Source organism: Hyaena hyaena, unplaced genomic scaffold (genome assembly GCF_003009895.1).
Source record: "Hyaena hyaena isolate Hyena2069 unplaced genomic scaffold, ASM300989v1 scaffold_914, whole genome shotgun sequence".
Classification (NCBI taxonomy): domain Eukaryota; kingdom Metazoa; phylum Chordata; class Mammalia; order Carnivora; family Hyaenidae; genus Hyaena; species Hyaena hyaena.
The window spans coordinates 653502-668510 of record NW_024081545.1 but is presented as its reverse complement, the minus strand read 5'-3'; the positions used below and the strand labels follow the sequence as shown (position 1 = coordinate 668510).

Genomic DNA, 15009 nt, shown 5'->3' with positions numbered 1-15009 from the left:
ATTTTTGTTATGCATTTTGCTTCTGCATGTGCTATAAACCCCAAAATATATTGTATTTTTTAAATAGCATACAAGAAAAAAGCCTTATACTTACACACATTTTCATCATCTTTGGCATTTTTCATTCTTTCATGTAGATACAAGTCTCTATCTGGTATCATTTTCCTTTAGCATGAAAAACTTTCTTTAACATGCAGCAGGCCTGTTGATCATGATGCAATTCTCACAACTGTTTTATTTGAAAAATGTCAATTTCACCTTAATTTTTAAAATTTATTTTTGCTGAGTACAGAACTGTACACTAAACTTTGTCTTTCAGCACTTTCATTGTTTCTGATGAGAAGTCAGCCATCATACTTATTCTCTTTTGTCCTTGGATGCTTTTAGGATTGTTTCCTTAGCATTACTTTTTTTTTTAATAACTTTATTTTATTTTAGAGAGAGAGAACATGTGAGCGGAGTAGAAGGGCAAAGGGAGAGAAAGAGAATCTTAAGCAGAGTCCACGCTCAGTGCAGAGCCTGACTCAGGGCTGGATCCCACAACCCTGGGATCATGACCTGAGCCAAAATCAAGAGTCAGATGCTCAACTGACTGAGCCACCAAGGCCCCATCTTTTGTATTAATTTTTATCAGTTTGGTTGTGCTATGACTAAGCATGTTTTTATTTGTGTTTATTCAACATGGGGATTTTTGAGATTCTTGGATATATGGGTTGATTTTTTTAAAGATCATATTTATGGGGGCTCCTGGGTGGCTCAGTCACTTAAGCCTCTGACTCTTGATTTTGGCTCAGGTCATGATCTTGTTGGTCATGAGTGTGAGCTGCACATCAGGCTTGGTGCTGTATGTTGCCTGCTTGGGATTCTTTTTCTCCCCCTCTCTCTCTGCCCCTCCCCTTCTAGTGCTCTCTCCCTCTCTCAAAATAAATAATTTTTAAAAAATATTATTTTTAAATTATGTTTGGAAAATTCTTGGCCATTATTTCTTCAAATATTTTTTCTTCTCCTTCTGTCTAGGGTTCTAAATTACACATATGTAAGGCCACCTGATATTATCTCAAACGTCACTAAAGGTATCTTAATTTCTTTCTGCCTTTTATCTCTGTACTTCAGTTTTGATAGTTTTTATTGACTATTATTCAAGTTTATTAATCCTTTCTTCTCTGGTGTTCAATATGTTGATCAGGTCACCTAGTAATATCCCATTTTGACCTAAAATTTTCTGGGGCACCTAGGTGGGTCAGTTGGCTAAGCATCCAACTTCAGGTAAGGTGATGATCTCATGGTTCGTGAGTTCGAGCCCCACGTCAGGCTCTGTGCTGACGGCTCAGAGCCTGGAGCTTGCTTTGGATTCTGTGACTCCCTCTCTCTGCCCCTGCACTGCTTGCTCTCACTCTCTCTCACTCTCTCTCAAAAGTAAACATTGAAAATAAACAAATAAATAAAATTTCCCATGGCTCTTTTTCTTTTTTATTTCCATTTCTTTTCCAAGATTCCCTATCCATATATTATAATCATCTTTTCCTTTATATTCTTGGGCATATTGCTATTAACAGTTTTAAAGTCACTGATTGCTAATTCCATAATTTGTGTCATTGTTTTCTTTTGAGTCATATTTTCCAACTTCTTCATATCCTTTTTTGTTGTCCGTTGTGGGTACTACACCATAGAGAGTATGTATTTTTGTCTTCCTGTAAAGAGTGTTGAGGGTTTTTGTAATAAGCAATAAGTTTACTGGTGAGTCACCTGGTTTTAAAAAGACGAGTTTAGAGTGGCCTTTATCCTAGGGCGTGTTCTTTATTCCAGTAGCGTGGTCTTTCTGGGGTCAAACCTGAATGCTCAGATTGTTCGGTGATCTCTCTTCATCCTGGATAATTGGAACTTCAATGTCTCTCACAGGTTCCACAACTTCTGGGATCACCAACCAGCTCTTAGATCCCCGGCATCTGTTTTTCCATTTGCAGAATCTTGCTCTGCACTCGTGCAGCTTAATATTTACTGATTGACCAGAGGTGACCCCTATGCAGATTTCTGAGCCTTTTCTCTGTGGATATGCCTCATTTCTGATGCTCTGCCCAGTGAGATTGCCACTCTGTTTGGACTCTACTTCCTTGTATCATGGTTTGTAACATACTCAGTCAAAAAGTGAATTTGGAACTTACTTCACGTGTTTTCATTCTCTTACGGTGTACAGTCTATTGCTGTATCTTGTCCAATGTCTCCCATTATTGCTTTAAGTGTTTTGTATAGTTTTACAGTTGAGTAGGGCAAGCTCAGTAATTGTTACCCTGACTGACTGAGACCAGAAGTCCGACACATTTTGACAAATCTGAAATTGCAATGTTTTCTACCCTTAATATAATATTAATTGTTCAAAAGTACTTAGTATTTACTAATTTGATGATACAAAGAAGTAAAGCTCTCGTATCTACTTTTTAGACATTTATATCCACTTAAGAAAATGGTATGTATATAAATATACATATATACACACACATACCATATATATAGATAGATAGATATAGATATGGTTAAATTGCAGTGTAACAGTATGTCAAGAGTAACATCACTAGTACACATAAGTGTGATAGCCCTTATGTGGACAACATACCTATCGGTTACAGAGAAAATACAGAGTTTCTGGGCAGAGATCGGATTTGAGTAGAGGCTTAAGAAGTAGGTGATATTTAAGTTGGAAAGATGGCATTTCAGGATTCAAGGCTACTGTGAAACACACTACAAGGTGGAAATGAGCAATGCATTTCTGAATGATCAGTCTGCCTATAATAAAGAGTTTGGGTTAGGACATAGTCATAAGTGATGTTTATAATATGATTTAATATAATAATGTCATAAGCTGGTTGAGGGCTTTTAACTTTATCTTGTAAGTAATATGGAAATAATATGAAAGGTGCTTAAGGAAGAAGAAACACCACAATAAGGGAGAATACTGCTGTCATTCAGAAGTGAGGCAGTGAAAGTTTAAGTAGGCCACAGTAGTGGGAATGGAAAGGTGGGGCAGATACAGGACATAATACAAGGAAGAAATCAGCAGAAGTCAGTTACTGATTGAATATGTGTGAGATAAGGAGAAGGAAAGGAGAAAAGGGTGACTGAACTTTTCATTCTGAGCACCTGAGACAATGACATACTGGCAGAAATTGGGAAGTCAAGAACGGGGCCATTGCTGCAGGAATGTTTAGTTTGATTTTAGATATTAGAGAGTTGAAAGTATTAGAATATTATGATTTGTTTCTGAGGAACCTGGGTGCTGCAATTGGTTAAGCACCTGGCTCTTGATCTCCGCTCAGGCCATGATCTCACAGTGTGTGGTTTTCAAGCCCTGCATCGGGCTCTGTGCTAATGGCACAGAGCCCGCTTGGGATTCTGTCTCTCCTTCTTTTTGCCCCTCCCCAGTTTGTGCACGTTCTAGCTTTCTCTCTCAAAATAAATAAATAAACTTAAAAAAAAACTTTAAAATATTACAATTTTTTAATGGTATAACTGTTTAAAGCTAGCAGCCATGGATTAATATTTACATTTTGAAGGTTTTAACAGTACTAATTTTATTTCTCTTTACATCACAGTATTTTTGGCTAATGTACTTGTTTCCTTTATGTTGGGAACTGAATAAGCAAATACAGTAAAAATGAGTACAAAGTCCAGGGTGGGGGGTTGTGAATAGGACCCTAACAAAGAAAATGTAATTACTGAATTACCACAATAACTACCCCATGCCATAGCCATACACACCCTTCATTTCCCGTGACATTTACCAGGTTGCATTACGTTTGCCTGTTTGTCTTCCTACTTAATTGTCACATTAATTGGCGCTTGCTGTACAAAGTTACCACAAAGCTAATTAAAACACAAACATTTGTTATTTCTCTCAATTTGGTGGCTTCTCCGGGTCCTTTGGGCTAGGCTGCCTCTACTGATCTCTGAAGTCATTTGGTTGCTCATCTGATGCTGTTTGGTCTAGGGCACCTCAGTTAGGACTGTGCCTCTCTGCTCCACATGGTCTCTCATCTTCCAGTGGACTAGCTCAGGCTTGTTCCCATGGCAGCAGCGTTCCAAGAGAGGTAGAAGGGCTGTCGCAAAGCCTCTTGACACTTGCATTTAAAACTCAGGCTTCTGTCTCATACAGAGCTACCAGGATTGTACAGACCCAAACCCAAGCCTGCCAGGACTCAAGGGATGCAGAAATAGATTTTACCTTTTGTTGGGTACAGTTGCAAAGAATGTTGGGTCATTGTTTTCAGTCTGCCACAAGTGTAGGCTCTGAGAGTAGACTTTTGTATACTTGCTATCTTTAACTGACACATAGGAAGCCTAAATATTTTTTTAATGAATGACTAAATTAATGAAGGAGCAATGCATTCAAGGAATATTTCAATATACTTTTGTTTTGTTGTGTTTTTTCATTTTTTAATGTTTATTTATTTTGAGAGAGAGAGACAGAGACAGAGAGACAGAGCATGAGCGGAGGAGGAGCAGAGAGAGAGGAAGACACAGAATCTGAAGCAGATTCCAGCTCCGAACTGTCAGCACAGAGTCTGACGTGGGACTCAAACTCCCCATCAGCAAGATCATGACCTGAGCTGAAGTTTGAGGCTCAACCAACTGAACCACCCAGGCACCCCTCAATATACTCTAGTTTTAAAGATATACACACTTTTATCATGCCATTAGTGTGAGTATGGTGTTTTCTGTGGACATATTTCAGAAAGAGAGTCTCTTGATTTTCTTTCTATCCTTTGTAATTGAACAAAGGAGATATTTAAAACAAAACAAAATAAAAAGCAACTAATGCTATTTATTGTATGGCATTTTTACCTTCACACTTGAAGGTAAGAACTCACTTGCATTCATTGTCACAGTCCTATCCTGCTTTCCTGGCTGTGCTATGGGTAGACTACCTCCAACCTGAACATTCAGGAGGCCTGCAGCAAAGTATTGTATTAAAATGAATAAAACTGGAAGTCAAGGAAAAGATCACATCTGCCTCTTAGGTAAAGGAAGAAACTGGTCTGTGGAGTCAAATTAGCTAGCATTACTCTGTCAACCTCAGCAAATGACTTACTCTGTGTAAACCTCAGTTTTCTCATCTGGGACTGTATTTCTCAAGAATGTTGTGAAAACTAAGTGAAATATGCGAAGCACTAGCTATGATTTCTGATTCCTGGGAGGTAATCAATAAAGTTTAGTTCTTTCTACATGTGTACCAAAGTCATATGATGCCTTTCATCAGGGTTTCTCTTTCTTGGCATTATTGGCATTTAGGGTCAGATATTTCTTCATTGTAAAGGACCGTCCTCTGCATTATGGGATGTTTAGCAGCATTTCTAACCTCTACACACTAGATGATAGTAGGACCATTCACTCAGTGTGACAGCTAAAAATGTCTCCAGACATTGCCAAATGTCCCTAGTGGCAAAATGCAAGCATTTTATTCAACAGTGTTAAGGGCAGGGTTAAGGAGGGAATGTGGCAGTGTACCCACAAATGCAGGATAGGAAGGAAAAGTATATGATTCTTCTCAAATGAGATCTGGTGCATTCATGGCGGTATGGCCGTAGACATTTGATTCTTTTCAGAATGCCTAAAACCCTCACTGTCTCCATTACTCCTTCTTCTTGTAATTTCATGTAAACATATATTTATTATGCTCTAACAAAATGGTTAACCTTTACTGTGTATCATTAACTGTGTTGATAAGCTTTGCATGAGCTAATAGTTGAATGTCATGTACATATCTGCCGTCTCTATTAGATTGGCATTCCATTGTGAACAGGGACCTTATACCAGCTCCAACTGCATTGTTCTTGTACTTAGGAGGTAGCAATTCTTCACTGGTCACATAGTCCCACTGCCCCCAAATAAAACAATCCAGAGCTGAAAATGGATGAAGGCATGGAAAAATATGGAAAATGAGTTTATACAAATCTAAATGCAGTAGATTCCAAATATTGTTTTTTTCAAAAACTTTTAAAAATCAGCCATTCTGAGAAAAGTAAACCCACCATTAACTTTTCTTTTATCATCACTAAGCCAATATATCATTAAGAAAGAAGCAATTAATTTCCTCTTTAAAGTTAATTTTTTTCTACTATATCTATTATGAAGAGGATTCCAGTAGTGCTTAGAAATTTTTCATTCATTCATTCTTCATGTTTTATTCATATATGTCATTAGTTATTAAAGATGTTAGAGTTAAGCTTTAAGTTCAGCACAGGGTTTGATTTTTCCCTTTTTTTCTTAAAAATAGACATTTTAAATTAAATAAATAAAATAAATTAATTTATTAACTTAATTAAAGAAATGAAATTATTTAGAAATTTAAATGAAATTATTTATTTAGAAAATTAAAACATAGGAATGTATAACTTAGGGAGCAATAGTCTCCATGTCACTATATATGGATCCGAATTACTATTTTTAACAGTTACATAATATGTAGGTGTGAGTGTAGCATAATTGTAATTAAACAATCTGCTATGAAACAATCTGCTACTTAGATTGTTTCCAGTTTTTTGTGGTAATGCATATCTTTGTACTTATTTTTTTTTGCACACTTCATGTAATTTTTTAGTACAATTTTCTAGAAGTGGAATTAAAGGTCAAAAGGTATTATCAGTTGAATGCTTCACATTATATGTAGTTCACATGTGTGTGTGTTGTATAATACATTTCCTCCAAAAAATTCCTCTATAGAGAGAAACTCCAGACATGCCTGGGTGACTCAGTTGGTTAAGCCTCTGACTCTTAGTTTTGGCTCAGGTCATGATCTCACAGTTTGTGAGTTCGAGCCCCATTTGGGCTCCAAGCTGACAGCTTGGAGCGTGCTTGGGATTCTTTCTTTCTCCCTCTCTCTCTGTCCCTCCCCCATTTGCGCTCTCTCTTTCCCTCTCTCTCTCAAAATAAATAATTCTTTTTAACAGAAAGTAACTCCAGCATATGTCAATTTTCTTGACATAGAGTCTATGTCATAGACTTTTCTTGGCAAAAAGTCTATGACATAGACTTTTCTTGGCAAAAAGTCTATGACATAGACTTTTCTCTATGTCAGTTTATAATGCAACAGAGAAATGGTGAAAAGTCACTCTTTTTCTTGTAATTTCTTCCTCATACCAGGATGAGGCATTAAAATTCTTTTTTTTTTTAAATTTTTAATGTTTTATTTATTTCTAGGAGGGAGAGAGAGAGAGACAGCATGAGCAGGGGAGGGTCAGAGAGAGAGGGAGACACAGACTCTGAAGCAGGCTCCAGGCTCTGAGCTGGCAGTCAGCACAGAGCCCGACGCGGGGCTCGAACCCACGAACCGCGAGATCATGACCTAAGCGAAAGTCGGACGCTTAACCGACTAAGCCACCCAGGCGCCCCTGAGGCATTAAAATTCTAAGTAGTGTCTGTAATAGCTGAATATAATCTTAAAAACAGAGACACTTTATCTCTCTGATTCCCACCCACATCCTCTCAATGGCACCTGAAATTCTGTTTTTCAGACTGCAGATTATGACCCATTAGATGGTCATGAATTCAATGGGTTTGAAAAGTTTTGTGGTTTTTTTTTAATCAAATCTAATAGAATTAAAAAGTGAGTATGTTTTCTTACAGTGGGCCCTGATCAGAAAATGTGAATATATCTGATCCTAGAAAATGTCCCTAGTTCTAAGAGGGGAAGTGGCCTTGGTCTTGCTGCCTTCACTAAGAACTCTTTGTGCTGGCCTTTGATGTCAGTGGTGAGATTGTCGCAGATGTGCAGAAAAGAATCCATTAGGGGTTTCATGTAGAGCTCGTCACATACTCACAACTTAGCCAGTTATAACATCATGCCTCTCGTGTGAGATATACAGACCATTCCCTGGAGAAGCTGTTTTTATTGCTAGCTAGCAACATTTTCTATTTCTCTTTCCACGGTGTGAAACATTTTCTGAAAACCTCAGCCATTACAGGAGAGAGACGCAGAGCTTAAGCCCATCTTCTCACCAGTCAACCCAGTGTCTTCCTTTCTGTTTCAAGGTCCTTCCTCAAAAGCACAGAAATGTACAAAGGGAAAGTGAGAGGAAGGGCACAGGGAGTTGGGGGACAGTTGGGGCTTTCCCTGGCCTTTCCGGATCCTTCAGTTCCAAAGGCTTATTTGGTATTTCAAATTTCTGAAATAAAACCCTGCCTTTACAATTAATGCAAATATTACTCAGTGATTCATCCTTTCCAAATAATTCTTGGTTTCTTTTGACATTTTATTTTTATATTATGAATTAACATTGACATCACTCTGGGGTTACTGTCACCTCAGCTCTTCACAGTGAACGTAACTGTCTTGCAAAGCCTGTAAAAGTTCAGATTTTAATCACACCTGGGTATCTCTTGGTCTGCTGTTGGGCTTTTAAAACTGTGATCTTTTGGCACACATCTCTGCAAAACTCATGGGCAGGATGGTGGCAAGAAAACTGTTTTTACTTGGGTAGCTTCTCCTGTGCCTACAGGTTAGAGATCTTTATTAAAGTTTTAACTCCAGTAACAATCATGATAAGAACCCTGTGGCAATTCTAATAAAAGAGATTTAGTTGAGTTTTAAAATCAGAGTGAGAGCCACTTTCTATTGAATCTGTCCATTCAAAGGTCAGGAAACCATCCACAGATGTATGTACACATCTACACGCACACGTATATAATCAGAATAACAGGTACTGAATGGATTCTATCGTTTTAGTAAGTCAACAGTCTCACCTCTGCTTTTGAAGACCATGGGCTAAGATTGTTTGAGAAGATTCAGGTAGTCATCCACATTAATGGAAAGCCTAAAGACAAAAAGAAAATTGTCTTAATGTTTTTCTTCGGAGTTTGGACTCTTTTGGTGTTCTAAGAATAAGGATTTTTCACAAGGCTTATTGTAGCTGGTATCAGCACTGTATTAAATTTAACACTCATTATTTTACTGGTATTTTTTAAATAACTGAAATTTGTAATGATTCTTGGATATAGATATATACCTAAGTATATATAAAAATCCAGGTTAACAAAAAGAGTTGTGATTCGTTCTTTCAATAAACATGTTACCTAACTAACATACTCCAAGCTCAACAAAATTCTACTGTTTTCAAAGGTCCATCCCATCAAAATCCTTCATTTTACAGATGAGGAAACAGAGGCCATAGTGAGTCTAATATATCCAGAGTCACACACCCAGCAGTGGAAGAACTCTGGAATTTTGAATGACTTAATTCCTTTCGATGGTATCAGGGCACTTTTCCTTTTTTTAACTGCTTATCTTAATTAATTACAATTATTTGTAAATCTTCAGCAGAAACATTGCATTATAAATCTTTCTTATTTTAGACAAATATTTCTTCAAAATCTGCATGGAATTCTTATTCTATAAGATGAACCTTCTCCCCTTTTGTGAAGCTGGACACTGCTTTGTTTACCACTAGCAATCCTCACAAGGCTTGTCCACTCCTTAAAAGTCACAGAGGTCACTAACAGGTGAAGATTTTTATTGGAAACCAGGGTCCTCTTTGGAGGATTTTGTCCTTACTAGACTGTTAGGTGATGAACTCATTAGGGTAAAGGCTAGACTGTAATAGACAGACTTAGCAATAGACTAGGTTAAAGAACAAGGAAATTTCTTTCTTTCTCACATCACCACCAGCATCAGCTACCATTTATCATCATCTATGTGATAGAGGTCGGGCTTCTCCATGTCTAGGTGTTATCCAGCAGGAAAGAGGGAAAACAAAACAAAACAAAACAAAACATGAAGGAAGCATGTCAAGGACCTTAAGCCCAGACCTGGAAGTGACACACAATAGTTCTGACATTCCACTGGTGAGCCTTTCATCAAATGACCATCCCTAATTCTAAGGAAGCATGAGGCAGGAGAACCTTCTCTGAGCTTCTTAGCTCAAGCAGCAGGTGGAAAACTTGGACACAGTTCTAGGACCATCACAGAATTCTTGAAAGGTTGGGAAATAATCTACACAAAGAATGAAGACTAAATAATCCAAGTTAGACGGTGACAAAAAAGGAATGACCTAAGAATTTTAAGTATGTATGATTTTTATACAGATGAAGATGGGTTGTACCAAACTCCAGGACACTGTTGTGAGCTTGGCATAAGGGCTTTGAGTTGTACATAAGTGTTAATTCCTTGATTATGCAGTTTTCCTCCTCTTCTTTTTTTTTTTTTACATAGTAATTTTTTATAATGTTTTATTTATTTCTGAGAGAGAGAGACAACATGAGCAGGGGAGCGTCAGAGAAAGAGACACAGAATCGGAAACAGTCTCCAGGCTCTGAGCTGGCTGTCAGCACAGAGCCTGATGCGGGGCTCGAGCCCACGAACAGTGAGATCATGACCTGAGCCGAGGTCACACGCTTAACCGACTGAGCTACCCAGGTGCCCCAAGAAGGAACTACTCTTCTAAGGAAGGAGTTCCCCTCCTAAAATCTTTTAAAAAGGATTATGTTTGGTCTTGCTGGAATAATATAGTTTACTCCTACATGGTGGAATTCTTTTTTTTTTTTTTTCTTAAGTTTATTTATTTCAAGAGAGAGCATGAATGGCGTTTCGGTGGGGGAGGAGGGGGGCAGAGCGAGGGAGAGACGGAATCCCAATCAGGCTCTGCATTTTGAATGCAGAGCCTGAGAAGGGGCTCAATCTCATGAACCATGAGATTGTGAGCCAAGATCAAGAGTCGGACCTTAACTGACTGAGCTATGTAGGCACCCCCTACATGATGGAATTCTTAAGTGTCATCCATTCTTACAATTTTGTTTTGTTTTGATATACAGCTCCAGAATGGCAGAAGACGATTCATATTTGGGAGGACCTGAACAAGTAAGTATTACTTGTATTATAATTATAAGTATTATAATTTCACTGATAATTTTTATAAATCTGTTCATATTTAATATTTAATATACAGAAACAGCCATAGTATTTATCAGGGGAACTCTAAAATTGGTAAGAAATTTATTTTAAATTGTCTTTGCAGTTTCCTTGTCCCTCCAGGTAAGGTCAGAGAGGACATGTCATATCAAATGAGTTGCATATGGTTGCATAAAAATAAAACATATGGTTGCATAAAAATTATACATGCTACAGGTCAAGTGATAACTATTTCCAGGGCTACAGTAACAAATTATCACAGACCACATGGCTTAAAAAAAAACAGAAATATATTCTTTCACAATTCTGGAGGCTAGAAATACCAAAATCCAAAATCAAGATGATGACAGGGCTGGTTCCTTCTGGGAAGTTCTTAAGGAGAATCTGTCCCAGGCTTCTCTCCGAGCGTCTGGTGGTCACCAGCAACCCTCGGTGCTCCTTGGCTTGTGGCAGCATCACTCCTGCAGACCCACCTTCTTCCCTGTTTTTCTGTATCCAAATCTCCCTCTTTTCTCTTATGAGTCACCATGGGACTACAGAAGTTATACGCAGATCCTAATATAGCTGCCATTCTAATAGGAGGGACAGAAGTATAGTTTCTATGTGGTGATAAATGCCATCATAGTATTCTGCATGGAATGAGCCAGAAATGTTGAAAGGAATCACTCTACTTTGCTGGGCTAGACAAAGAGAGCAAAGACTAGGTACCAAGGCACCCTGGTCCAAGATTCGTAATCACTTCACACTAAAACTTTAGTGGCAACCACCTACAAAATGGATTTTCCAATTTCATGCATGCAAACAATCAGGAAAATAAAACCAAAACTGAAATGCTTTTTAAGGGATCTGGTATCACTTCTTCAAATAAAATAGACTTGTGTAGCATTCATTACTCTTGACAATGTTCTGATTTATTTAGAAAGAATGGGTAGGCAGAGCTTTTCCCATGAAGATGCTCCTGTTGCAATTACTTGTACAAATGGTGATAGAGGATCCATCTAGGAATGTTTTCTTTGATTACAGCAAAAAAGATATTTGGCTACTCATATTATCAAAACCTGTATTTTACCTTTCACTTTTAATATGCTGTCTCTAACATTTAAAGACAAACTCTAACAAGCATGTTCTGCTTGGTTTTAGACCATGCTTTCCTGTCTATACACAGGAAATCTTATCAGCAAGAGATGGTCCTTTATGCCACACAAAAGTAAAACCTGCTGAAAACATTCATTTCGAGAGTTTATCTTATGTGGGCCTTTTGTGATCATCAGCAACAGGGGTGGGGTACGTTCTGATATTTCCATTTTTGAGGCAAGAGGTGCTTGTAGTATGGGTTTTTTTTTCTTGTCAGAAGCTTAATGGCATATATTTCCTGAGGTTCACAGGTCCTTAGTGACACATCCTCAGTGTTTTCATGTATTCTGGAATTTGCTCTCCAACTATAACCGAATATACAATGTAAGCTGCAGTGCACAACACGGCTGGTCTTCCTTGTCGGAAGTGGAGTGTGTGTATCTCCCCTACGACGAGTGCTCTGCCCTCTACTCAGTCATTTTAGCCACCTGCAGGCCTTTAAGGAAGACATTTTTTAGCTAGGTCATCTCTTCTGCTCTGAGACTGCTGAACACTCTCTATAAGGTGGGGCCTGATTTTACAATAACATGTTTTCTGATTCCTATATTTCCTTTCCAGCACACAATGAATAGTGTAGATGAATTTGACTCTTAAGCATTGAAGTGTGGAGCACATTTACTGTTCCTCAATTGAAAATTTGCATACCTCACAACTGGATTTGAAGTGTTCTTTATTTAAACATTGTGTTTCTTACTCTTCATTTACCTAGGCCCACTAGGATCTTAGGTTCCAGGAGCCTCTGATAATATACTAATAAAGAAAAGGAGTGAATTGTAATACTGGTTTTTCTTTTTGTTTAATACCAGCTGCAGTACACTTACCAACTAGCATATCATAAAAAATGAAATATGGTTAGTTTTTGTGCAGCCCATACATATTTCAAACAGATGACTTACTTAGGTTGAAACAAATGCTAAGCTCAGAGATATCAATTTTATTTATTTATTTAAAGTTTACTTATTTTGAGAGAGAAGGACAGAGCTTGAGTGGGGGAGGGGCAGAGAGAAAGGAGAGAGAGATTCTCAAGCAGGCTCCGAACTGTCAGCGCTGAGCCCAACGCAGGACTTGAACTCACAAACCATGAGATCATGAGCTGAAATCAAGAGTCAGACACTTAACCGACTACGCCACCCAAGAGCCCCAGAAATATGAGTTTTTGTGACACCTTCATCGCTTCAACTTCTTGTTTCCACTGTCATGCCTCCTACCTTCACTTCTACCTCCTCCATCCTTCTTATTGGGTCCACTTGGATAATTCGGGCTTAGCTCTGTGTCCATATTCTTAATTTAATAACATCTGCATAACTCCTTTTGCTCTATGACATAGCATTCAAGGTTCTGGGGATTAGGATGTAGGTGTGTTGAAGGGAGCCATTATCCAGCCTGCCACACCCACTAGATTCCAGGGATTCTGCCCTGTGCTAGGTAAGCAAAGGTGAAAAGAAATGAGGGAGCTCGGGGCTCAGTTATACCTGCTGCTCAGACAGTAAGTTATATTTTCAGTTTCTCTGTAAATTGTTCCAAGGCTGTTGCCTAAGTCTTATAGGCTTTGAAGTTGTATGGCTTTGATAATTTACCATTATCCAAGAAATATTTCTAGGATTTCTAGGACCATATCCTTATGTTCAGATTTCTGAGAGAGTACAGGCTTTAAGTCATTCATTAAAAGAAGATTAAGGATCCACTCTGTTTTAAACATACACTGGGCCCTGAAGATTTCCTGGTGAGCAAGCTATAGTGGGTGCTGGCTTCTCTGGTCATTCTTCTCAAATCCTTTTGTCACAAAAATAACTTTACCACAGGCAAAGTTCTGTACACATGAGAACTCAGCTAGGTGTCATGACCATATTTTAAAAATCTTGATTTGAAATATTTTCAGGGTTTTTTTGCTTTAGTTTTTGTTCCGGGAACAATTTTAGGTGTAGCAAATTCAGATATTAATATAATGTCAGAAAAATAAGAATCGAATTATTTACATTTTCTTTTTTACAGATGTTTCATTTGGATCCTTTGACTCATACAATGTTTAATCCAGAAATATTTCAACCAGAGATGCCACTACCTACAGGTAAGAAAACTCCTCATCCCTGTTGCCCTGTCATCTGTTTTGCTTTTGCTTTTTTAAAATTCAAGTTTTGCTAATAGCTTCTTTTAGAAAGTCAGTAAGATGCCTAGAAAGGAAATGGTGATTGATGTTTTAAAAACCAACTTTCACTATACTATACTTTACAAGTTTTATTTATTTGTTTTGATAGAGAGCGTGCTTGCACATGCGTGTGTGCTCAAGCAGGGGAGGGGCAGAGAGAGGGGAGAGAAAGGATCTCACCAGGCTCTGCTCCCCATCAGCACAGAGCCCAACATGAGGCTTGATCTCATGAACCGTGAGATCATGACCCAAGCAGAAATCTAGAGTCAGACACTTAACCAACTGAGCCACCCAGCCAACTCAGTGGTTGAGCCACTGTACTTTTTAGAATTAATGTTTGCACGAAAATATTCTATCCCATTTACCCATTGTCTGACTTACAATTGTTAGTGATATCTGCTAGGACAGCTAAGAAGGAATTTCTTTACTCGTATCATTTTCCCTTTTGCCCAATCTTATTAGCTCTGGTTCTGTATAACTCCTGATAGAGAATGAATATATATATATATGTGAAGTGATCTCAGCTTCTCAAATCTATTCCCCAAACATTTATTTGAACTCCTATTATATGCCACTCAGTATGCCAGGCAAGGCACTGGAGAAACAAAGTTTGCAAAAATCATAAGCGTCATCTCAGTAGAAAAGTCATCTTTTAAAAATGCCTTTAGTTTCACATTCTGACCAATTGGATAAAACTCATAATAATCATCCTTCCTTCTAACATGACTGCATTATCACCATTGACAAATTGTTGAATCTCATATGAGTGATTTAAAAAATCAATTCATTTAGTCTGTTTAAAACAAATTCTGTTTATTGATTTGTATGTCAGCCT

At 38.0% G+C, this 15009-nt stretch overlaps 1 protein-coding gene across 2 annotated transcripts in view; it reads left to right on the top strand.

Annotated features, from left to right (window-relative positions):
* NFKB1 (nuclear factor kappa B subunit 1) overlaps positions 1–15009 on the top strand; it is a 116489-nt gene that overhangs the window by 13103 nt on the left and 88377 nt on the right. For both annotated transcript variants that reach the window (XM_039220821.1, XM_039220820.1), the window contains exons 2-3: positions 10798–10843; positions 14021–14096. In XM_039220821.1, coding sequence (XP_039076752.1) covers positions 10805–10843; positions 14021–14096 — 115 coding nt within the window. In that variant the 5' untranslated portion in view covers positions 10798–10804. The remainder of the gene's footprint in view (positions 1–10797; positions 10844–14020; positions 14097–15009) is intronic.